The sequence below is a fragment of the Littorina saxatilis genome, linkage group LG7 (assembly GCF_037325665.1).
Source record: "Littorina saxatilis isolate snail1 linkage group LG7, US_GU_Lsax_2.0, whole genome shotgun sequence".
Taxonomy (NCBI): domain Eukaryota; kingdom Metazoa; phylum Mollusca; class Gastropoda; order Littorinimorpha; family Littorinidae; genus Littorina; species Littorina saxatilis.
In genome coordinates, this window is record NC_090251.1 from 34,135,407 (window position 1) to 34,161,484 (window position 26,078).

The 26,078-nt window shown below is 40.6% G+C and overlaps 2 protein-coding genes across 11 annotated transcripts in view; one reads left to right on the forward strand and one right to left on the reverse strand.

Annotated features, from left to right (window-relative positions):
* LOC138971249 (tetratricopeptide repeat protein 17-like) overlaps positions 1 to 11,049 on the forward strand; it is an 80,751-nt gene extending 69,702 nt beyond the window's left edge. For all 9 annotated transcript variants that reach the window (XM_070343941.1, XM_070343940.1, XM_070343942.1 and 6 more), the window contains 4 exons: positions 587 to 746; positions 1,221 to 1,295; positions 2,236 to 2,499; positions 7,082 to 11,049. In XM_070343941.1, coding sequence (XP_070200042.1) covers positions 587 to 746; positions 1,221 to 1,295; positions 2,236 to 2,499; positions 7,082 to 7,225 — 643 coding nt within the window. In that variant the 3' untranslated portion in view covers positions 7,226 to 11,049. The remainder of the gene's footprint in view (positions 1 to 586; positions 747 to 1,220; positions 1,296 to 2,235; positions 2,500 to 7,081) is intronic.
* Positions 11,050 to 19,379: 8,330 nt separating this feature from the next.
* Positions 19,380 to 26,078, reverse strand: part of LOC138971252 (lipase maturation factor 2-like) — a 57,400-nt gene continuing 50,701 nt past the window's right edge. The window contains exons 12-16 of one of the 2 annotated variants that reach the window (XM_070343953.1): positions 25,948 to 26,063; positions 23,464 to 23,588; positions 22,692 to 22,911; positions 21,414 to 21,525; positions 19,380 to 20,180 (exon numbers count right to left, since the gene is read on the reverse strand). In XM_070343953.1, coding sequence (XP_070200054.1) covers positions 20,031 to 20,180; positions 21,414 to 21,525; positions 22,692 to 22,911; positions 23,464 to 23,588; positions 25,948 to 26,063 — 723 coding nt within the window. In that variant the 3' untranslated portion in view covers positions 19,380 to 20,030. The remainder of the gene's footprint in view (positions 20,181 to 21,413; positions 21,526 to 22,691; positions 22,912 to 23,463; positions 23,589 to 25,947; positions 26,064 to 26,078) is intronic. The other variant, XM_070343952.1, reaches the window with a different exon arrangement.

A 26,078-nucleotide genomic window follows, 5' to 3' on the forward strand; every position in this document is an offset into this window, starting at 1 on the left:
CAAAAACATATAAATATGTTATATTCGGATTACAAACAAGCTCTAAAAATTAAAAATATAAAAATTATGATTAAAATCAAATTTCCGAAATCGTTTTAAAAACAATTTCATCTTATTCCTTGTCAGTTCCTGATTCCAAAAACATATAGATATGATATGTTTGGATTAAAAACAAGCTTAGAAAGTTAAAACGAAGAGAGGTACAGTAAAGCGTGCTATGCAGCACAGCGCAACCGCTACCGCGCTAAACAGGCTCATCACTTTCACTGCCTTTTGCACTAGCGGCGGACTACGGTCATTGTGAAAAAAATGCAGTGCGTTCAGTTTCATTCTGTGAGTTCCACAGCTTGACTAAATGTAGTAATTTCACCTTACGCGACTTGTTTGATACTGTGTGAGAGAGGAAAAAAAAGTAATAGTTTGCATGAGTTGGCATTTGGATGTTTGATAATAATAATAATAATGATAATAATGAGGATATTTATGTAGTGCAAGTCGTACAATAGGTCTGAGCACCTCACAAAATACAAACACAAATAAATAATTCTGCAAACAATGCCAATTTAGTGTGTTTTCCATGTGTCAGTCTGGCAGTGCATATGGACTTTGACGAGGTGATAAAACACGACTTAGTGGAGCCCCACTGTGTGGTGGATAGTGTGTCGAGCGTCGCGTCCTACGATCACATACATGGTGTGTCCCATCGACATGAACTTGAGTACACACCAGAAATAGGTCTCAAAGAGGTGAGTGTGTGTGTGTTTGCGTGTGTGTGTGCAGGCCAGGAGCATACATGTGTGCATCTGTGCATAGTTGTTTGTGTCTGTGTGTGCAAGCATGTGTACATGTGTGTGTGTCTGTGTATGTAAGCATGTGTGTGTGTGCGGGGAGCATGAATGTGTTCATCTGTGCATAGAAGTGTGTGTGTATATCCGTGAGTGTGTGTCTATGCGGGTACCTAAGCATAGTTACGTGTTCATGAGTGTTAAAGACTCCCTCCTTTTTAAGAACCTGTTTTCTCAGATTTACTGATCATAACCACTTTAAATTGTCTCCCATATTATTAGACTTCCTCCTGTTTTAGATCCAATTTTCTCAGATTTTTGGAGGTCTTAAAAGGGGGGTTCCACTGTACTTGAGGGCACTACTGCACAGATTGAGCTGGAGAGCAAACCACAGCAATCAAATGTGATGGAATGTGTAACTGTGTTGTGAAACAGGTGCTGCAGAAACTGGGGGGAGATGTTGAACCCAACAATGTGGTGGGCGCCAGAATAGCACGGGCACTGCTGGAGGTTGGTGCCATTCTGATCTTGGCTTTGGTTATCTTTCTTTGCCCTCAAATTTAAATATGGTTTATGTATGTGCGTTGTTGTTTTTTAAGTTAAATACAGTAAATGGGTGGCACTGCACTGGGGCAGTGCTTTTCCCAGGTAAGCAGCCTATTTAATTTCCATGAGGAAAAAATCTCAAGAAATATGAGAGATACCTATTCTTATTGTGAAAGACCATTTTCATTAGTGAAAGATTATGCTTTCTCCCTTCTTTTTGGTTTTGATCATTAGTTGTTTTTGTTTTTCTCCTGTACCATTTAGCACATTAAACTAAAACTAGGATTCCATAAATAAAGATTTTGTAAAGGAAAATGGACTTTTTATTTTGCACTAACTATCACAGATTTTGTTGCAAATATTGAATCCCTGGTAATGTAATTTATAGTGTGCCCGTAAGTATACTTAAAGATATTTGTTGAGATTATCAAAACTTTTAAGTTGCATGCTTTCTGTGTCTCGGATTAATTGTTATTGTTGTAAAGCTATGTCATTGTAGCAACATAACGCTGAAAATGTACTCACCAGATATAAACACGTACATGGAAAAATAAGGACTGGTTTTGTATTCTTTAGCAAAAACATAAATATACTTTTTTTTAAACTTTTGCTTTGCTGACATTAGTCAAAACTCATCCTTATTTTTCCATCTACATGTTTGCAGAGACAAAGTATGTCTCTGGTGTTTGTATCTAGTGAGTAGTATGTCTCTGGTGTTTGTATCTAGTGAGTAGTATGTCTCTGGTGTTTGTATCTAGTGAGTACATTTTCATTGTAATGTTTTAGGTTTTCTCACCTGCAGTCTTGTGTTCGATATATATGTTATTATTGTAGCTTATGTGGAAGGGGATTTTTCTTTCCTGGGTGTTTAGTGATTCATTGTGCAAGCTTGATGTTGTTACAGGAGCCCACATCATGGGTACTGGCCAACATGGCCGCCCTGTACTGGCGTGTGGAAGGGGACGCCACTCGCGCTGTGGACTGCCTGCGTCTGGCCTTGACCCACGCTCCTAGAGAGGTCAAGGACACGTCGCTGATCAGCCTGGCCAATGTCCTTCACCAGGCCGGTCACCTGAATGATGCCATTGTGGTCACTGCTGCTGCACTGGACGTCACCAACAAGCTGCCTGTGTCCCACTTCACTCTGGCCAACCTCTATGCTCACAAGGTCAGTTTGTGTCCCACTTCACTCTGGCCAACCTCTATGCTCACAAGGTCAGTTTGTGTCCTACTTCACTCTGGCCAACCTCTGTGCTCACAAGGTCAGTTTGTGTCCCACTTCACTCTGGCCAACCTCTGTGCTCACAAGGTCAGTTTGTGTCCTACTTCACTCTGGCCAACCTCTATGCTCACAAGGTCAGTTTGTGTCCCACTTCACTCCTGCCAACCTCTATGCTCACAAGGTCAGTTTGTGTCCCACTTCACCCTGGCCAACCTCTATGCTCACAAGGTCAGTTTGTGTCCTACTTCACTCTGGCCAACCTCTATGCTCACAAGGTCAGTTTGTGTCCCACTTCACTCCTGCCAACCTCTATGCTCACAAGGTCAGTTTGTGTCCCACTTCACTCTGGCCAACCTCTGTGCTCACAAGGTCAGTTTGTGTCCCACTTCACTCTGGCCAACCTCTGTGCTCACAAGGTCAGTTTGTGTCCCACTTCACTCTGGCCAACCTCTGTGCTCACAAGGTCAGTTTGTGTCCCACTTCACTCTGGCCAACCTCTATGCTCACAAGGTCAGTTTGTGTCCCACTTCACTCTGGCCAACCTCTGTGCTCACAAGGTCAGTTTGTGTCCCACTTCACTCTGGTCAACCTCTGTGCTCACAAGGTCAGTTTGTGTCCCACTTCACTCTGGCCAACCTCTATGCTCACAAGGTCAGTTTGTGTCCCACTTCACCCTGGCCAACCTCTATGCTCACAAGGTCAGTTTGTGTCCTACTTCACTCTGGCCAACCTCTATGCTCACAAGGTCAGTTTGTGTCCCACTTCACTCCTGCCAACCTCTATGCTCACAAGGTCAGTTTGTGTCCCACTTCACTCTGGCCAACCTCTATGCTCACAAGGTCAGTTTGTGTCCCACTTCACTCTGGCCAACCTCTGTGCTCACAAGGTCAGTTTGTGTCCCACTTCACTCTGGCCAACCTCTATGCTCACAAGGTCAGTTTGTGTCCTACTTCACTCTGGCCAACCTCTATGCTCACAAGGTCAGTTTGTGTCCCACTTCACTCCTGCCAACCTCTGTGCTCACAAGGTCAGTTTGTGTCCCACTTCACTCTGGCCAACCTCTGTGCTCACAAGGTCAGTTTGTGTCCCACTTCACTCTGGCCAACCTCTGTGCTCACAAGGTCAGTTTGTGTCCCACTTCACTCTGGCCAACCTCTATGCTCACAAGGTCAGTTTGTGTCCCACTTCACCCTGGCCAACCTCTATGCTCACAAGGTCAGTTTGTGTCCTACTTCACTCTGGCCAACCTCTATGCTCACAAGGTCAGTTTGTGTCCCACTTCACTCCTGCCAACCTCTATGCTCACAAGGTCAGTTTGTGTCCCACTTCACTCCGGCCAACCTCTATGCTCACAAGGTCAGTTTGTGTCAGGGGCACGGTGGATCCCACCCAGACCAGGGAACCCATACCATTTCGCCGTATTTTGTACGCATGATTGTCGAGAATACGATCAGTACGGTCAGTGGGAAAAAAATACGACAAGAATAAAAGATTCCTAGACTACTTTTCTTCACAAGCCCATATCCATCCCGAAGCCGATCCAGTATTTTGACACATGATTACAGTTTTTGTCAGTAAACATTGAAAAAAGCGTTTGTTTTAAATGTATATCGATACACTTAATTAACGGTGTGACGGACGCGTGTGAAGCATGTTTTAATCATGGATGTTGAAACGCTGTGTGGAGTACGCTCACTTTTCTGAAAATACACCAAGTTTGTTTGAGAATACTCTAAGTGCAAAACAGGGGTTCCCAGGTGTGCCCATCTTTAAAGGCCTCCAAACATGGAAGAAAATCAGGTCTTCTTCTCTTCTTCTTTATATTTATTTATTTATATGGGAGATTTATATAGCGCTTGACGTTCTCTAAGCGCTTTACATATTAATTTCTGCCGTGTGAGATGGAATTTTTTACACAATATATCACGCATTCACATCGGCCAGTAAATCTCAAGCCATTATGGTTTTCATGGGCTGAAACTCACACGTTCACTCCTGTTTTTTCCCGCAGTGGGACACTGCGGTTATGAAATTAAAAGCCCCTCCTGTTTTTCGAACCACAGGAGCTTTCTAGTTTGCTGTTAGGTAGATTTTTGGTTCCTCTTTCCTGTCATGCTCTCTTTTTCTTCATGAATTCTTTTCTTTTTTCTGCCTTCTTGCTCATTCACCTGTATTTTTTCCAAAAATCTCTTCTCTTGCCGCTTGTCTCGCGATTCATGTATAGTTTAATCTGTTAGTGTTCTGATGTAAGTCCAGCAGTAGATAGGTTAAGCCTATTTTAACACACTGGAAACTGGTAATCTTCCAGTAGGTATTAATTTAGTTTTACTAAAGCCTGCTGGGACACAAGTAATGGGTTAGTGCATTTGTAAACAGGAATCGCTTGACAAGTGGCCCCCTTCATCCCCCCCTTCCTCGTCCTGATATGGCTCTGCGTAGTCGGCTGGACGTTAAGCAACAAATAAACAAACAAACAAACTCCTGTTTTTGCACAAGTGGATTTTTACGTGTATGACCGCTTTTACCCTGCCATTCAGGCAGCATACGCCGATTTCAGGGGAAATCAGGTCTTAAAAAAGGGGAGTCTTAAAATAGGGGAGTCTTAAAACAGGGGAGTCTTAAAACAGGGGAGTCTTAAAACAGGGGAGTCTTAAAACAGGGGAGTCTTAAAACAGGGGTACATTTACATGAGTTCAGAACAAAAAGTTTGAGGAAACACATGCCTTAAAAGGGAGGGAGTCTTTAATTGGGTTTTTAAAAGGGAGGTTGCACTGTAGTGTGTCAAGTGCTGTTCACATGGCAAACGTACAACCAACTCCCCCAACTTTCAAGTGATATTTGTCAGAACCCAGTCAGTTGAAAATCGCTTCCCATGTTAGCAGCGCTAATGCCCACTCTAGTTTTAAGCAGCAATTCTCAGCTGACATGCACATTCCGGCTTGTCCGGTTGCCTTTGTTGGTTTCCACTTAGACCTAAACCAATCAGGAGGCCTGATAATAAAAGTCTTCCGCAAGTCTTTTGTAAATCGCTCAGGAGTTAAGCAGCACTCAACTGAGTTTTCACGTGGCTGCTAAATAAGAACTAAATGGGAACTAAATTGTTGGGACAGTTCACATGGAAGACTTTTTGCTGACTTGGCCTCAGTGACGGTAGCGTTTTTAATCCAAATAAAGTTGGGGGAAAGTCTGCCATGTGAACAACACTTTATGAATAATGTGTGCTTTTTAGTAGATTTTAGGGATTTGTAGTACAAGTATGTGTAAAAAAGATGTCTGTGTGTGTTCCTAGTCTCACGGTGGTCTTGAAAGGGGGATTCCAATTTACAGGGAAAAAGCTACATTCATGTGTGTGTGTGTTTGTTCCTAGTCTCAAATTGGGTGGTCTTTTTTTTTTTCTCATTTTTTTTTTCTTTTTTTTTCATTACTTTATTGTCCCATCGCTGGGAAATTCGGGTCGCTTCCTCCCAGTGGAAAGCTAGCAGCAACGGAGTCGCGCTACCCAGGTGTCTGCGTGTTTAGGTGTATTCAGCCACCTGCACTTATGGCAGAATGACCAAGGTCTTTTACGTGCCATTGTGATGACACGGGGGTGGGACATGGCTTCCGTCTCTGGGTCTGCACATAAAGTTGACCCGTGTCCGTCCCGGCCCGAATTCGAACCTGCGACCTTCCGATCATAAGTCCAGTGCTCTACCAACTGAGCTACCGGGCCCCCTCTTGAAAGGGGGATTCCAATTTACAGGGAAAAAGCTACATTCATGTGTGTGTGTGTGTGTTCCTAGTCTCACATTGGGTGGTCTTGAAAGGGGGATTCCAATTTACAGGGAAAAAGCTACATTCATGTGTGTGTGTGTTTTTTCCTAGTCTCACATTGGGTGGTCTTGAAAGGGGGATTCCAATTTACAGGAAAAAAGCTACATTCATGTGTGTGTGTGTGTGTGTTCCTAGTCTCAAATTGGGTGGTCTTGAAAGGGGGATTCCAATTTACAGGGAAAAAGCTACATTCATGTGTGTGTGTGTGTGTTCTAGTCTCACATTGGGTTGTCTTGAAAGGGGGATTCCAATTTACAGGGAAAAAGCTACATTCATGTGTGTGTGTGTGTGTTCCTAGTCTCACATTGGGTTGTCTTGAAAGGGGGATTCCAATTTACAGGGAAAAAGCTACATTCATGTGTGTGTGTGTGTGTTCCTAGTCTCACATTGGGTTGTCTTGAAAGGGGGATTTCAATTTACAGGAAAAAAGCTACATTCATGTGTGTGTGTGTGTGTGTTCCTAGTCTCACATTGGGTTGTCTTGAAAGGGGGATTTCAATTTACAGGAAAAAAGCTACATTCATGTGTGTGTGTGTGTGTTCCTAGTCTCAAATTGGGTTGTCTTGAAAGGGGGATTCCAATTTACAGGAAAAAAGCTACATTCATGTGTGTGTGTGTGTGTGTTCCTAGTCTCAGATTGGGTTGTCTTGAAAGGGGGATTCCAATTTACAGGAAAAAAGCTACATTCATGTGTGTGTGTGTGTGTGTTTGACAGGAGGAGTGGACAAAAGCTGTACAGTTCTATGAATCCACTCTGGCCTTACAATCTACATTCCGTCCAGCGGCCGACCGACTGCGGGCAATTCATTGTCAGGGTCACATCTCTCAGGCTATTCCTGCCACAAACACTTCACCATAGTCCTTACACTTCACACCTCAACACATAGCGATATGTTGTTTTGTTGCTTTTTTTTAAAATTGAAGTTATAATGGAAAGCAAGTGATAAAGAATGTTTTCTGTGATAGACAGAACAATAATTTTGATTAATTTTGTAGGAATCGTATTTCGAAATGAATGATTAAAAAATTGTTGTGACCTTAATTTGAGATTACATTGCAGGGTAATGATATTGTACTCAGCTGTAAAATCAGCTTTTGTTTTACCGTAATGGGTATTATCGTCCAATGTTTTTTTACTATTGATGAATGCTTGAATGATATTGTTTGTTGTGTTTCAAAGGGTAGAGATTCCCAAATCAAAAATTTGTCTTGCAAATGAAGGTTATTCTTGCTCTTAAAAATAGCAGGGCTTTGAAAATATACTTGCAGTTCAATCATTTTGAATATCTCCAGCATAACATTCTCTTTTGTCTTGTTATACTTCTTCTTCTTCTTCTTGTCGATCACTGTCTTGTTAAACAAAGACCCAATTTATTATTCAGTATTTTAACAACTTTATGTTCTCAAATGTCCTCCCCATTTTGTTAGTTTTCATTTTGTTCAGTTATTATAAGTGTTTGTGATTTACTATTTGTTGCAATGTGATATGGCAATTATTAAAACCCAATGTAAGAAACTAATTTTTGAGGAAATGCGTGCATGGACATTGAAAAGAAAAAACAGTTCCCTGCGCATTGTCATTTCTGAGAAATATGTAGAAGTCGTTGGAGAATTTACATGAATGTTTAGAAACAGGGAAATAATTTACATGAACATAATCTGCCTCAGATGACATGTTTTTCTTCACCCCAAATAACTTACAAGAATTCAGCATTATTTCCAGCCTTACTTACAGTAACTGGAAGAGACACTGACTTTAATCAGTCTACAATTACAAGCGCTTCCTTAGAATTGAGTCTTAGGTTCAGCTAAGTTGAATAGATTTTCCGTTTTTGATTTGGAATGCACATTTTCTTGCATTTCATTTTTCAAAAAGGTACAGTTTTTGGTTTTGAAATAGTTTAGAGGAGAACTGTATATTCAGTCACATGTACTTAATAAACAATGTCATATGGAAGACTGTTTTGATGATTTCCAAGTGTTGTGATAAGTTTGTGTAAATCAATATTAGTTTGTTTTTATTATTGAAAAGCAAATCGAGCAGTGTCTTAGGTCCACCTTAGTTATTTTGGAAAGAATAGATGTTCAGTGTAATAATTGTCTCCATATTGCTTTCTATGCTTTTGAATTGTTTGTTTCTATCAGGGCCTAGCATTGAAAAAAGTGAGTTCAGCTTACAAAGGCGGGGGTCTGGGGGCCGCAGGAGGCCCCCAGTGGGGTCCAGGGGCAAAGGCCCTGGTGGGGGTTTTGGGGGCAAAGCCCCCCGAATTTGAAGATTTTTTTGAGATCTTTTTTTACCTAAAATGACCCACCCCTACCCCCGTACTGGAGGTGTTATTTCGGCGTAAAGTACGCCGAACGGCTTACAATGCTAGGCCCTGTTCTATATTGTGTTTATTTGTTTGTTTATTTACTTAAATAGTTTAATTGTTTTTATGTTTCTGTTGTGTTTATATTATTTCTATACTTTTTTTTTCCTTTTTACATTTAGTCAAGTTTTGACTAAATGTTTTAACATAGAGGGGCAATCGAGACGAGGGTCGTAGTGTATGTGTGTGTGTGTGTGTCTGTCTGTGCGTGTGTGTGTGTGTAGAGCGATTCAGACTAAACTACTGGACCGATCTTTATGAAATTTGACATGAGAGTTCCTGGGTATGAAATCCCCGAACGTTTTTTTCATTTTTTTGATAAATGTCTTTGATGACGTCATATCCGGCTTTTCGTGAAAGTTGAGGCGGCACTGTCACGCCCTCATTTTTCAACCAAATTGGTTCAAATTTTGGTCAAGTAATCTTCGACGAAGCCCGAGGTTCCGTATTGCATTTCAGCTTGGTGGCTTAAAAATTAATTAATGACTTTGGTCATTAAAAATCGGAAAATTGTAAAAAAAAAAAAGAAAATTATAAAACGATCCAAATTTACGTTTATCTTATTCTCCATCTTCTTCTTCTTCTTCTTCGTACGACGGTTGTGTCAGACTCGGAATCTGGAGGATGCCATGAACATGGACGTTCTTTCCAGGTCCTCCAGTGCTCCCCACATTTTGGTCCTCAGATCTGTTGGGTCAGGCCATGTCTGGATCCGCAGTTGGTCGAGGAGGGGACATGCTTGGAGAACATGTTCTGGAGTCTGATCTCCCTCTCCACAGTCACATGTGGCAGACTCTGCCATCATTTGCTGATTCCAAAAACATATAAATATGTTATATTCGGATTAAAAACAAGCTCTGAAAATTAAATATATAAAAATTATTATCAAAATTAAATTGTCCAAATCAATTTAAAAACACTTTCATCTTATTCCTTGTCGGTTCCTGATTCCAAAAACATATAGATATGATATGTTTGGATTAAAAACACGCTCAGAAAGTTAAAACAAAGAGAGGTACAGAAAAGCGTGCTATCCTTCTTAGCGCAACTACTACCCCGCTCTTCTTGTCAATTTCACTGCCTTTGCCATGAGCGGTGGCCTGACGATGCTACGAGTAAAATGGCATTGCGTTTCATTCTGTGAGTTCGACAGCTACTTGACTAAATATTGTATTTTCGCCTTACGCGACTTGTTACATTTAGTCAAGTTTTGACTAAATGTTTTAACATAGAGGGGGAATCGAGACGAGGGTCGTGGTGTATGTGTGTGTGTGTGTGTGTGTGTGTCTGTCTGTCTGTGCGTGTGTGTGTGTGTAGAGCGATTCAGACTAAACTACTGGACCGATCTTTATGAAATTTGACATGAGAGTTCCTGGGAATGATATCCCCAGACGTTTTTTTTCATTTTTTCGATAAATACCTTTGATGACGTCATATCCGGCTTTTTGTAAAAGTTGAGGCAGCACTGTCACACCCTCATTTTTCAATCAAATTGATTGAAATTTTGGCAAAGCAATCTTCGACGCAGGCCGGACTTTGGTATTGCATTTCAGCTTGGTGGCTTAAAAACTAATGAATGAGTTTGGTCATTAAAAATCGGAAACTTGTAATTAAAATTATTTTTTTATTAAACGATCCAAAAACAATTTCATCTTATTCTTCGTCATTTTCTGATTCCAAAAACATATACATATGTTACAAACAAGCTCTGAAAATTAAAAATATGAAAATTATTATTAAAATTAATTTTCCGAAATCGATTTAAAAACAATTTCATCTTATTCCTTGTCGGTCCCTGATTCCAAAAACATATAGATATGATATGTTTGGATTAAAAACAAACTCAGTAAGCTAAAAAGAATAGACATACAGAAAAGCGTGTTATCCTGCTCAGCGCGACCACTACCGCACTATTCTGCATGGCTTGTCGATTTCACTGCCTTTGCCACGAGCGGTGGACTGACGAAACTACGAGTATGTGGTCTTGGTGAAAAAAGCAGTGCGTTCAGTTTCATTCTGTGAGTTCGACAGCTTGACTAAATGTTATTTCGCCTTACGCGACTTGTTTTTTTATACAATGTTTTTATATAGTTTCCTTTTATTGTGCTGGTTGTTTTTAACTTTGCTTTCACCTTGTTTGTTTTTAGATTGTTTTGAAAAGATCACATTTGTTTCTCGATCTCAGTGTTGTCTTATTGTCAAAATGGCTCAAGTCTTCCATACACAATCATTCCATGTGTTACTTGCCAATGTGCCATGTCAGCTATGCAATTAATACTTTTCTATGCAAATGTGAATAAATCAGTAGCCCATGTGTGTTTGTGTGTGCGTCTGTGTGAATTAAGTTAAGCCTGATTTTCTCTTTCTCTAGCACATGTACATAAATAACAGACTGATAAATTGCCAACGTTCCAAACCTTGACTCAAAAGCATGCAAGGGTAATTGATCAAACTGTCAATTTAAAACTGTCGCAGATCTTCCGATCACAGAAGACAAATTCCAGAGATAACTGTTGGCTTTGTATGGTTTGTGAAAGAGTGAATACTCTAGCTTTTATTGAGGCAAACCTTCCCACATACTCCTTGTCTGTGACTGGCCTGTCACATGGGAAAGTTTGCCCAAATCTTCTTCTTCTTCTGCGTTCGTGGGCTGAAACTCCCACGTACACTCGTGTTTTTACACGAGTGGAATTTTACGTGTATGACCGTTTTTACCCCGCCATTAAGGCAGCCATACGCCGCTTTCGGAGGAATGCCCAAATCAAAGCATCAAAATGTCATGTTAAAGATTTTGTTGAAAATTTCAAAGCAAACATCCATACATGCTTCAATTTATTCTTTCTTTTGATCAAGCATTTGTTTATGCTATCTCGTATGTGTGATTGTTAGTTTATGTTGGTTTGTGAGTGTGTGCGTGCATGCATGCCGGACTTCTGGGGTCATTCCCATGTTTTTCTATGCCTTGAAAATGTTTTGAATCTCAAACAGAATGAGGCAGAGCGATGTTAAGATATCAAATAACCAAAGGGAAGTAATCGCTCTTAATGCATACGACATGTGTAATAGAGTAAGCGAGAGTTGTACGGAACCTTTTCTCCTGGCACCTGAGAGAATAACAAGCATCGAAATGTACAATGCTTGTTATTCTCTCAGGTGCCAGGAGAAAAGGTTCCGTACAACTCTCGCTTACTCTATTACACATGTCGTATGCATTGAGAGCGATTACTTCCCTTTGGTTATTTGATACAAATGTTTTTTTAAGACCAGACAAACCATCCTTTTCCATCCATTCCTTAATTGTATAGACAATAAATTATGTGTGTGTGTGTTGTTGTGAAAAGTCAAAAAATGGTATTTAGAAAACAAGTAAGGCTGACACAAACAAGAAAAATTCACAGCACGATGTCTGCTTTTTACTCAAACACAGAAATTTGACTATCCCCTATAGAAAAAAATATCACTCATACGAATTACAATGTAGATAAAAAGACAAAATACAAGTGTGAATATGAGATGGAGCAGTCACCAAATGATCATACATTGCTTATTAACAGTCATGATGTAAGTTACAATTCCTTTTTAAAGTGAAAATAACAAATGAGTAGCATTGCACAGTAACAGCTTTCATAAAGAAAAGTGGGAGGTATCGTATTCACCACACAACGTCATGGCACCCACAAAGGGAAGAGAGATAACAAAAAGTTGTATTTACTACTCCCATAGCTGCAATAACACTTCTGCTTTACAATGGCGTACACAATCTCACTCTGAAGCACCTGATATGCAAAATCTGTTCTGAGAAATGCACCAAACAAAAGATGTCCAATATGAACAAAAGAATTATGCAGGTACATGTATTTACATGTCATCTGCTGAAAAATTGCCACTTGGAAACATGGAAGGCATAAAATAAAATAAAAAATCAGTGTTTCCCATTCCCCTACCAACCCTATTTTTTTCTCCCTACCCTAGATCTTTATTTTGACCTTTCAGAAAAGGAAAAAAAAGAAGAAAAAAGATTTTGAAGACATCACAAGGAAAGCTACTCTTCTCTAACACGTGCCTAGGCAAAGAAAAACAAAAAGACAAATTGAAGACTTTAATACAAAATAAAAAATGATCTTTCTTTCTTTGTTCAACCACGAAGGTTATATCGCGACGTGGAAAGGGGGGAGATGGGATAGAGCCACTTGTCAATTGTTTCTTGTTAACAAAAGCACTAATCAAAAATTTGCTCCAGGGGCTTGCAACGTAGTACAATATATTACCTTACTGGGAGATTGCAAGTTTCCAGTACAAAGGACTTAACATTTCCTACATACTGCTTGACTAAAAATCTTTACAAAAATGGACTATATTCTATACAAGAAACACTTAACAAGGGTAAAAGGAGAAACAGAATCCGTTAGTTGCCTCTTACGACATGCTGGGGAGCATCGGGTAAATTCTTTCTCGTCCCAACCAATATGGGACTCCCCCTAACCCGCGGGGGGGGGGGGGGGTTCTACATGAACTAACGCTACTTTTTGGCTCACGTAAGTGTAGCCTATGCGATCGTAACTTTGTCTGTCTGTGCGTGCGTGTGTATGTCTGTGGTAGAAACTCTAACATTTGAAGACGTCACATTACATTGACGTCACATTATGACGTAAGAGGGTTAGACGTCTTGCGAAGGAAGTACTGGAAGTCTCGGTCATTATTATTTTGAGCGGGCCGAGACTAGGTGTCAGTCGTGTCCCTGTAAGTGGGCTACATGCAGACAGACAGATCTAGATCTAGTGTCTCGCTTTCTTGCACAGTTTCACCTATGCTCTTTCTGTGTGTGTGTGTGTGTGTGTGTGTGTGTGTGTGTGTGTGTGTGTGTGACGGAGTGATTGAGTTTGTGTTACTGTTTGTCGATTTCTTACGTGAGCCTTGATGGCTTCGCCTCTTGTTACTTCTAGACACTACATTCAAACGATAAACTACTCTACCACACCCAAATAGACATTTCTCATCCTAACCACCACCTATTCAAAAGGTTATTTGACTATATTATTATGTAATAATTTGCCGGGGAAAAGATACAAAGTTAATGCAGATATAAGAACTGAGGACGTCCCAGTGAGTTACATGTTGTACACAAAACCGGTTTAAAATGAAATAATCGCACGCTCTTCCTTAATCAACACTTACAAATGCACACATACACAAAAATGGAACATGATGGTGTAATTCTAAATGATTATACATGAACAGCAAATTTTCTCATGCAAAACGGATAACAGTACTCAAAAGTATAACATGCCTTCTGCTGATAAGCCAAAATGTAATGCCTTTCAAACAAAACTGTGGGGAGGGGGGGGGGGGGGGGTAAGCTGAAGTGCTTAGGTGGTGGTAGGGGGGGGGGGGGGTATTGTACATGTCTCTGTTTCTTTGGTGTTTGGGAAAATGCAGAGGCACACATGACACAATGAGATCTGATGGACTTCAGCTGTAAGCGAGGTGAAAGCATTTAAATAACAAATAGTTATATTGAATATATACCTCTAATACAAGTGTTATCACTAAATCAGTAAGTTCAGTGGAGGCATGGAATAAAATCTACACGTACATCCATAACGTTTCACACTTGTCACACCCAAAACAACACACATTTCAGGACAGATAGAAAGTATCGGAAAGGCTTGTAAATGTACCTATTCCATCCCCAAACACTGCTATACCCATATCAAAACGTTACATCAGTCAAACATAGCTGAAATTCTAGGGTGCTTCGGAACATTTCAAAACTTATATTCCAAATGGTGCAATTTTAACAAAAATCTGAGCACATTACATCAAGGGAAAATCCAAGAGTATGTGAGAAAAAAGTGGGAGCCCAGTTTTCTGTGTGTGCAAGGGAAAGTCTTAAGTACGCCGACTCAGTTGGGTTCCAGGAGATTCTATTTGTGTTCATGAATACTTTGGTTTGGATGATAAAATTCCACAGTAAAATGAAAGAGACTTCTTGACTGAACTGGAAGACTTTACATCAGGGAAACAAAACACAAGATCCTGTGAGCAAGACAGAAAGGCAACAACGTTACACAAATGTTTTGAGGGTGTCGGTCAAAATGAACTGTAACACCACAATGCTTCAAGGTAAAGTAGACCCCCTTTGAAGAACCGCCGCCCCTCCCCCCCTTCCCCCACCAATTTTACACCCCCCCCCCCCCTTTTAAAACTCTGCTTCCTCAGACTTTCTGTTTACAACCTTTGCACATGTACCCCCATTTTGAGACGCCTTCATTCTAAACACCTGATTTTCTTATTTTTTAGATTTTAATAGGGGGGTGGTTCTTTCTTTCTTTATTTGGTGTTTAACGTCGTTTTCAACCACGAAGGTTATATCGCGACGGGGAAAGGGGGGAGATGGGATAGAGCCACTTGTCAACTGTTTCTTGTTCACAAAAGCACTAATAAAAAATTTGCTCCAGGGGCTTGCAACATAGTACAATATATTACCTTACTGGGAGAATGCAAGTTTCCAGTACAAAGGACTTAACATTTCTTACATACTGCTTGACTAAAATCATTATAAAGATTGACTATATTCTAAACAAGAAACACTTAACAAGGGTAAAAGGAGAAACAGAATCCGTTAGTCGCCTCTTACGACATGCTGGGGAGCATCGGGTAAATTCTTCCCCCTAACATTTGACCATTGTTCGTTACAAACATGATACAGGATAGTATCAAACAATCTGTGAAAATGGTCGAGTTCGTTCTAAATGTAGAAAAACAACTGCCGCATGAAGAAATGTCATACAATAGTATGACCACAAACCAATGTTAAATGCCAAGGGAGACAAACAAATACAATTTCCACACAGACTAGAAATGTTGCAGAGAAAAACAAGATATATAGAAATTTGCATTTTAAGGGTTAGCTTCAGGACAGATTAGTGTCATCTATCAAGCTGTTAATTGCCTAGAAATTAAGGAAACAAAGAGCTACTAAGGCACAAAAAGAATCTAAAATTCAAATGTTTTGAATGAGCAATGACATCTTATGTTCAGAGATAGACCAAGTCACCAGCAACAGTGAAATATTCCACTAAGCTGAAAAATGTGTATAATGAAAATAGTTTGCTAATTTCAATTCCTCTTGTTCTGTCTCAGATGCCGGGAGACTGGCATAACTCTCACTCACTGTTCAGTGTTGATGTCTACAATTAGAGCGCTTACTTCCCTTTGTTTTTTGGATCTCAACACAGCAAAATCTATGAATAAAGCATTCACATTACATCTTCAAAGAAAGCGATTCTGTAACAAGCTGCAACTTGCCAAAGGATGAGTACATCCATGTCGTTCCCGAACACAAACGTCAACAGCAGTATAGTGAAAATGAAACCTCCGCAACTTGTAATGAAATTTTGCAAATAATGGTCAAGCGTGCTACCACTGGCAGTAAAACCACCAGCAAGCCTAGATATATGGAGACACACAAAACTGAAAATCAGATGCACGAAAAAACAACAACTAACGAGTTCAGAATGCAAATAGTTTTCATGATAAGAAAATTAAGTGATCATTCCCATAAAGAAAACTCAGTAAAGGGTGAAAAGTGGGGTACAAACTTTGAGAGTATTATAAATTCTAAATGAACACGAAGTGGGCAGTAAAATTCCGCCCCGATTAAGGAAGATGCCTATGATGTTAGTGTGTATGTCAGACAGAAAATGATAATGAAATCTTTTACTGGCCTTGAGTTATCAAAAAAATCTCTCCCTCACACGGTGGTTTAAAACAAGTAGCATATGAGAATTATGAACACAGCACATCTTTAAAGCTGACACAAGGACCAAGTCTCTGACGATGTTAATTATTAACAACAACAAAATCACCCTACAACACTTCAGTTAATAAAGAGAGAGCAGTCGGAGATTCTTCTTCTTCTTCTTCTTCTGCGTTCGTGGGCTGAAACTCCCACGTACACTCGTGTTTTTGCACGAGTGGAATTTTACGTGTATGACCGTTTTTACCCTGCCATTTAGGCAGCCATACGCCGCTTTCGGAGGAAGCATGCTGGGTATTTTCGTGTTTCTATAACCCACCGAACTCTGACATGGATTACAGGATCTTTTTCGTGCGCACTTGGTCTTGTGCTTGCGTGTACACACGAAGGGGGATAAGCCACTAGCAGGTCTGCACATAAGTTGACCTGGGAGATCGGAAAAATCTCCACACTTAACCCACCAGGCGGCCGCGACCGGGATTCGAACCCTCGACCTTCCGCTTTGGAGGCCGACGTCTTACCACCACGCCACAGCACCCGTCGGTCAGAGATTCAAAACAGGCATTATTGTTCACAGAAAACATTAGGAGTCTGATGCAGATTTTCACTGAGAGTTTTTTTTTACTTCCAGCACAAACAAATTACGATCCATCTCCCTAAAACTGTTCTGCAGAACTGACTGACATGCCAAATAGCATACAAGTTCTTTTCTTCAAACACACAGTTTAACATCCATTCCCCACAAACTTTGCTGTACAATATGACAGTAAAGACTGGCGTAAGTAGAAACAACCTCAACATGCATTTGCCATTGTATGACTTTGAAAAGGACTGTTCCATCAAAGCTTTAGCTGAAACAATGGGGAATTTCATTTGGCATTAACAGACACAATTCTCTGTTTACACTGTGTTTGGTTGCTAATGTGTAACAACCATTGTTTGCAAAGTTACCTCTCAAGATAATATTTCCTGTGTCTTTGGTCACTAATCATGTCAATAATGGATTTATTCAAACACCAGAGGCAAAGGCATCTGACAGAGGTAATAAAGAGACAAAAATGTGGAGATTAACCAGTGGATGCAACTATCAAGACATACAGAAACACATAACCACAACTGCCAAGTCTTGACATTATCAGAGAATAATGTTGATGACATTAACTAGGAGACTAGAGCCAAGGAGTGAGATTAAAGGCACACTCCTTCAGCTCACCAGCTCAGATCTGGCCCGGCTTGTACATGGGATAAGACCATCCCTCCACTTGGTCACATACTAAAAATGAACAGCCTGGGTGTTACATGGGATAAGACCATCCCTCCACTTGGTCACATACTAAAAATTAACAGCCTGGGTTCTACATGGGATAAGACCATCCCTCCACTTGGACACATACTAAAAATGAACAGCCTGGGTGTTACATGGGATAAGACCATCCCTCCACTTGGTCACATACTAAAAATTAACAGCCTGGGTTCTACATGGGATAAGACCATCCCTCCACTTGGTCACATACTAAAAATTAACAGCCTGGGTGCTACATGGAATAAGACCAGCCCTCCACTTGGTCACATACCAAAAATGAACAGCCTGGGTGCTTCATGGAATAAGACCATCCCTCCACTTGGTCACATACCAAAAATGAACAGCCTGGGTGTTACATGGGATAAGACCAGCCCTCCACTTGGTCACATACCAAAAATGAACAGCCTGGGTGTTACATGGGATAAGACCAGCCCTCCACTTGGTCACATACAAAAAATGAACAGCCTGGGTGTTACATGGGATAAGACCAGCCCTCCACTTGGTCACATACAAAAAATGAACAGCCTGGGTTCTACATGGGATAAGACCATCCCTCCACTTGGTCACACACTAAACATCAACAGCCTGGGTGCTACATGGGATAAGACCATCCCTCCACTTGGTCACACACTAAACATCAACATCCTGGGTGTTACATGGGATAAGACCATCCCTCCACTTGGTCACACACTAAACATGAACAGCGTGGGTGTTACATGGGATAAGACCATCCCTCCACTTGGTCACATACCAAACATGAACAGCCTGGGTGTTACATGGGATAAGACCATCCCTCCACTTGGTCACATACTAACAAGAAGAGCAAACGCTCGATCGAGTCACTTTCGCAGTTCTGAATATTATATGAGGCATCAGATGGACAGGAAGAAATTGCTATTCACAACATAATACAGATGTAAATAATTTGATGTAAAGAATAATCCTATAAAGTTTGAATCAAATCCGATGAATAGTTTCAGAGATATGATATTTCAATTTTTTTCCTTCAAGACATACCTGTGACCTTGAAAAAGGTCAAAGGTCACCAAAGCAGACGTCAAAGTGTAGAGGTCACTGGGAGTCACGTTCACATAAAATTTGAGCCCGGTCACTTTTATAGTTTCCGAGAAAAGCCCAACGTTAAGTTGTGTGTTGCCGAACAGAAAAGGCTAGTTATCTCCCTTGTTTTTCTGATAACGTTCGTAAAAGGCTACAGATGTAAATACTTTGATGTAAAGAATAATCCTACAAAGTTTCAATCACATCCGATGAACTTTGTCAAAGATATAAAATGTCTAATTTTTCCTTTGACGCTGACCTGTGACCTTGAAAAAGGTCAAAGGTCAACGAAACCATCGTTAAAGTGTAGAGGTCATTGGAGGTCACGACTAAACAAAATATGAGCAGGATCGCTTTGATAGTTTCCGAGAAAAGTCCAACGTTAAGGTGGTGTCTACGGACGGCCGGCCGGCCGGCCGGTCGGACGGCCGGCCGGATGGACGGACGGCCGGCCGGACGGCCGGCCGGACAGACTAACACTGACCGATTACATAGAGTCACATTTTCTCAAGTGACTCAAAAATGAACAGCCTGGGTGTTACATGGGATAAGACCATCCCTCCACTTGGTCACATACCAAAAATGAACAGCCTGGGTGTTACATGGGATAAGACCATCCCTCCACTTGGTCACATACTAAAAATGAACAGCCTGGGTGTTACATGGGATAAGACCATCCCTCCACTTGGTCACATACTAAAAATTAACAGCCTGGGTGCTCTTTGTGCACTGTGGGAACTTTTGTATGAATGATTAGTGCAAAAGCCAGTAGCGGCTTTTTACGAAATGAATTCATCAAAAAATGCCAACTCAACCACAGCAAGCAGTCAGGGTGTTCATTTTGGGTTTGTGTTAAAGTGAAGGGACGGTATTATCCCCCCAAAAAGCCGGGCCAATTCTGAGAAGGTGAGCTGAATTGTTTTCACGAGAAGGAGTGTCTGCGAGGCTTAAACCAAGACAATATGGAGGTTATCCAGTGGATGAAACTACCAAAACACAAAGAAACACTATCCACGGGATCATTAAGTTTGAAGAGCAGAACGTTTATGAAATTAAACATGAGACTGACAGAGAGAAATTACAAGAAAACTGCCCAGAAGTCATCGTGGAGATTAACTAACCAGTGGATGAAACTACCAAAGAAACACATGACAAAGACTGTCCACACTTGAAGTTAGAAGAAAATAACGTTGAAGAGGTTGATGAGGAGGCCGGAGCCAAAGAGCGACATGACGAAGGTGAAGCCCTCGGGTTGTCCGATCTGCTCTCTGATCTGCTTGATCCCCCAGGCCAGCGTCGACTCCGTCTTCTGTTTGACAGCATCCTGCAAACACACAAGAAAACTCACACATCACAATCAACAAACAAACAAAGTAAGTTTATTGAATGTTTCATTATAGACAAAATGAAACATTCACTTGAGTTTTGACCTTTCAGGTTATAAGGCCAGACACACTACATGTAGTGCCAAAAAATCTCACACATCAGAATAAAAACCAAAAAAAGTCAGTTTATTGAATGTTGCATAATAGAAAAAAAGAAACATTCACCAGAATTTTGACCTTTCAGTTTTCAAGGCCAGACACCCTTGTGCAAATCTGACCAAAATCATACTTTTTTTTCTTTCATTATTGACAAAATGAAACATTTACTAGAATTTCGACCTATCCGTTTTTATTATTTTAAGGCCAGTCACCCCAGCATTAATCTGACCAAAATCATCATTTTTCATGACTTCTGTATTTTGCCAGATTTTGATAGAAGAAAGTCTGTTTTACCAAATGGCATAAGTTCTGTGTCACTGAACAGGGTTTTCTACTTGTGCACTGAGGCAGGTTTGCATTTCATACTGCAGATTTACGTGGGCTGCCTGTACAAAATTGCAGAAGATATTAGACTCTATGCAGGTTTGTTTGTTTGTTTGTTTGTTTGCTTAACGCCCAGCCGACCACGAAGGGCCATATCAGGGCGGTACTCTATGCAGGTTCAAATCTGTTTTCTCAAAATCATGTTTCTTCCCTAACAAGAACCTCTACTGCCTTGAATGCAATTAGCTTTGGTAATATTTACATGTATTTCTTTTTGCTTTTCTTTCTTCCAGTGGATACTGCTTCAAATCTGTGCATGACACAGCTCGGCTGAAATAAGGCATGAGACAAGAAAAAAGAAAAAAGAAAAACAACAACAAAAAGCCTGAAAGCATGTCCCAACCAGAAAAGCTTAGAAAAAGTCACTCAAAATCATGCAATCTGGGGAGCTCAAGAAAGATCTCAGAGTGGAGCAAAACCGTCCAACAAAATTCAGGGCAATTTTGCCGGAAGTTTGCCAAATGGCCGAAAATTCCCATGCATGGACATTTATCAACTGCTCACAGACCCGGAAGAAAAAGATTTGCTCACCTCCTTCTCTTTTTCTTTGTTTGTGGGCTGAAACTCCCACGGCTTTTACATGAATGGCCGTTTTTACCCTGCCATTTAGGCAGCCATACGCCGCTTTCATGGGATGCATCCTTGGTATTTTTGTGTTTCTATAACCCAACAAACTCTGACATGCTCACCTCGAGAATCCTGTAGTGCTTGAGGAAGTCCTTGAGGGTGGTCTGGTCCTTGGACATGGGCGGCACGTACTCGGCCTGCTTCTTGCGTGTCCACCAGTCCACCGCAGAGTAACTGAAAATTATACAAAGTTCAATAAATAGAAGGGAAAAAATGTATGGAACAAGGGACTGCAGGTGACAGGAAATAGAACAAGATAACAGTAAAAATGTACTCACCAGAAAACAGCAACATGAACACAAACTAGTTTTGACCTTTTTAGTGTTTATGTGTTCATGTTGCTGTTTTCTGATGAGTACATTTTTTATAGTTATCTTGTTCAATAAATAGAACTCAAATTTGCACAAATACACATTAGCCGCACATAAGTTAGCATAAAGTGACAGAAAGTCACATAAGCAGCATTGAAGTTTGCATAAAATCCAATTAATAGACCTCAAGTTTTCTCAAAATCAGATAAGCAGCAGTGACATTTACACAAAGTCCAACAAAAAGCACCAAAGTTTGCACAAAGTCAACTAAACAGTACTGAATCAGATAAGCAGCAGTGACATTGACACAAAGTGGACCAACAAAAAGCACTGAATTGTGTACAAAGTTAACAAAACAGAACTGAATTGTGTACAAAGTTAACAAAACAGAACTGAATTGTGTACAAAGTTAACAAAACAGAACTGAAATTTGCAGTCAGAAAAGCAACACTGAATTTTCCACAAAAGCAACATGAATAGCCCTCACATTTGCGTCAGGTCTTTCTTTCTTTATTTGGTGTTTAACGTCGTTTTCAACCACGAAGGGTTATATCGCGATGGGGGGGGGAGGCATAGAGCCACTTGTTAATTGTTTCTTGTTCACAAAAGCACTAATAAAAAAATTGCTCCAGGGGCTTGCAACGTAGTACAATATATTACCTTACTGGGAGAATGCAAGTTTCCAGTACAAAGGACCCAACATTTCTTACATACTGCTTGACTAAAATCTTTACAGACATCGACTATATTCTTTTTGCTCAAAGCAGAGTAACTACATGTACTAACCTTCTTATATCAGTCTATCATAACTGTAATTTGCATAAAAAATAAATCTTGAATGCTAAACCTTAATGCTAAAATCACAAAGACTACAAAGTGCATGTAAAAAGATGAAGACAGAAGCAAAAGGTTCTCAAGATTGTTAAGAGGCATACACTATTCTCAGACATTAAATAAAAAATTAAAAAATAGAAAAAAATAGAAAAAAAATACCAACATTGATAACATGACATCTTCTCAGACACTCACCCCTTTTTCTTGGGATCGTTGGCAGTATAGTGGTAGTGGTAGAGCGTGGCCCGCACGTAGTTGGGAGCTTTGTCAGGGAAGGGATTGTCTGCCATCAGCTCCAGAACCTCGGGCTGGTTGTTGAGCAGACGATAGATGAGCGTGACGAACCAGGGGTTGTTCTGGTAGTTGCTCAGCGCGGCAAACCACATCTGCCAGTCCAGGCGAGGCTGGTGGGGAGCTGTGCGACGAGGAAGAAAAATGAATCATTCTGGAGTTATCTCACCTTTTCACTTGCTAAGGCTGCTTCTATATTGGTACGGTCAAGCCTGTCTACAAGCACCGCGCAAGGGACCGATCAAAAGGGGGCCTTATAGACAGGTGGTCATTATGGACACACTTAAGTCAGATTTACTCCGTAAATTTGCAACAGGACAGATCTGTCAAAAAAAAGTTCTTGTCTTCAAAAGCCAGCCAATTGTGTACCTTCTTCACCATTCGGAATGGATACTAGCAGAAGAGTGCAGTCTGACAATCACAACTGACGGTACACATGACAACACAAATTGAGTGTTTTGCCGGACCACCTTAAGCTTGTCATTAATTTGGCAATGTCAACTACGCAAAGTATACTTTGCGAAACTTTAGCACTTGGTAAAAAAAACATCACGCTGTCTTCGCGAAGTCGAATTTGGGATCAGCCATTAATGAATTTTTAATTTGTTTTTTCGGCTTCTACGCGTACAGGACGCAGGGACGCACAGTTTGGCAGGCCCAGCAGAAGATTACTGACCGACAACAGGGGGCCTAGTGGCAAGGTTGCCAGGTTTGTAGAGAAAGCTGTATTCCTTCCAGCCCTTGTCTTTCTCGTAGCTTCCTTCGACAACCACCTCTGGACGTCCTCCTACACCTGTCATCCTGAGAAATAGAAAGAACACTTTCACATGCATGTATCACACACACAAAACTCAAATATTACATGTACAACGAAATAGGCATATTTCACAGTCTCTCTCCCCCCCCCCCACCCCCCACTTAACAATAATTCCCCCCCCCCCCCACTTGATAACAATTTTGCACACCTAATTGAACATTACAGTGGAATCCAAGTCCTGTTTGAAGCATCTCTTATTTTTCAAAAGAAAATGTAACTGATTGAAGTATCTTACATTTTCCTTCCTTTACATGTTCACTCTTTGCAAGTGTTTTCGTCACACAGATCAATGACTACAGAAAGATAAAGTTTAATCATTAAATCATCTCATACACTTGAACGTGAGAAAAGTACTTTAAAACTCAGCCTAGCTTTTTCTGTAAAATACAAACAATCAGTACATATAACAACAAAGTTTTCACCTACACATTCACTCCAGAGACACAATGTAACATCACATGTATTTGTACACCTATAAATGGACCAGCTACTCAGCTCGTATTAAAAAAAAAACAAGAGGCGAAGCCTTCAAGGCTCACGTAAGAAATCGACAAACAGTAACACAAACTCAATCACTCCGTCACACATACACACACACACACACACACACACACACACACACACACACACACACACACACACACACACACACACACACACACACACACACACACACACACACACAGTAAGCATAGGTGAAACTGTGCAAGAAAGCGAGACCCTGGATCTGCCAAGTAGTCTCGGCCCGCTCACAATAACAATGACCGAGACTTTCAGTAATTCCTTTGCGTGACGTCTAACCCTCTTACGTCATAATGTGACGTCTTCAAATAGTTTCTATCACACACGTCGAACACTTTTGACCGAGACTGACGTAATCCATAGACTCGGAAATGTTAAAGTTTCTATCACAGACATACACACGCACGCACGCACGCACGCACATACGCACATACGCACATACGCACGCACGCACAGACAGACAAAGTTACGATCGCATAGGCTACACTTACGTGAGCCAATGAGCATGCAAGTTAGTGCCAAGAAAGAGTTTGATCAATAAAAGAAAAACATGCTGTTTATTAATAAATACTACAAATAAGAAAAGAGAAAAGGGGCACAAACAAAAGAAAAAACATTGACAAATGGGGAAGAAAATCAGCCTGTTATTCACAGTGGAATGGCAACACTTTGTTCAGGTACAACAACAATCATCCCTGTACGTTCTTTGACAAATCTCAAAGTGAGAGACCCACACCACAAACAGCAAGCAAAGAAACAAAGACAAAAACGTTAAAGATACGTTCTTTTCCTCTTGTAAACTGTCATGTAAACCATTATGTAAATCGTCATAAGTTAAGGTAAGGTATCATAAAGTCCTCCCAGAAATCACCCTCTCAGAAATTCAGGTTGCTTTCTTCCTGGGGAAAGTCAGCTGCCATACAGTATGGTGCTACCCTTTGTACTTTAAGTCTACTTTTGACTAAATGTTTTCCGATAGACCAAGAATCAATACAAGGGAGGTGGTGTACGTGTGTGTGCGAGTGCACAGCGATTCCAACAAAAGTGCCCGACAGATTTTCATGTAACTTTAAATATATCTTCTTCCAGATGATACTCCGACATGTTTTTTAAAAATTTGTTGTGAATAAATGTGTTTGATGATGCTGTAGAAAACTTTTTAGAAAAGTTGAGGCGGCACTGTGGCAATCCCATTTTGTAACCAAGTTTACTTGAAATTATGTTAAAACATTCCTTTCTCCTCAATACAAAAATATATACAAATGTTATGTTGGGATAAGAAAATAAAAAAAGAAGTTCAAATTCCTTGAAAACAATCTTACATTCATGCATCTTTCTTTATTTGGTGTTTAACGTCGTTTTCAACCACGAAGGTTATATCGCGACGGGGAAAGGGGGGAGAGGGGATAGAGCCACTTGTCAATTGTTTCTTGTTCACAAAAGCACTAATCTCCAGGGGCTTGCAACGTAGTACAATATATTACCTTACTGGGAGAATGCAAGTTTCCAGTACAAAGGACTTAACATTTCTTACATACTGCTTGACTAAAATCTTTACAAACATTGACTATATTCTATACAAGAAACACTTAACAAGGGTAAAAGGAGAAACAGAATCCGTTAGTCGCCTCTTACGACATGCTGGGGAGCATCGGGTAAATTCTTACCCCTAACCCGCGGGGGTATTACATTCATGCATCGAAGATCCACAATACAAATAGGAAACAGAGGATCAAAGACGCGCACCCATCGAACCACACACACACACGCATCACTAAAAATCAAGAACAAACACCTGGTACACCACAGAAAATTGCTTACATGCGGAAAAGTCCATAGGAGCTAGTGAGACTATAGGGCTCGGTGCGTTTGTGCAGTTCGTGAAGTTGTGGAGGAAGACTAAAGAAGGTTTTACGCTCTACTACGCTATGGTCAACCTGAAAGACACACAG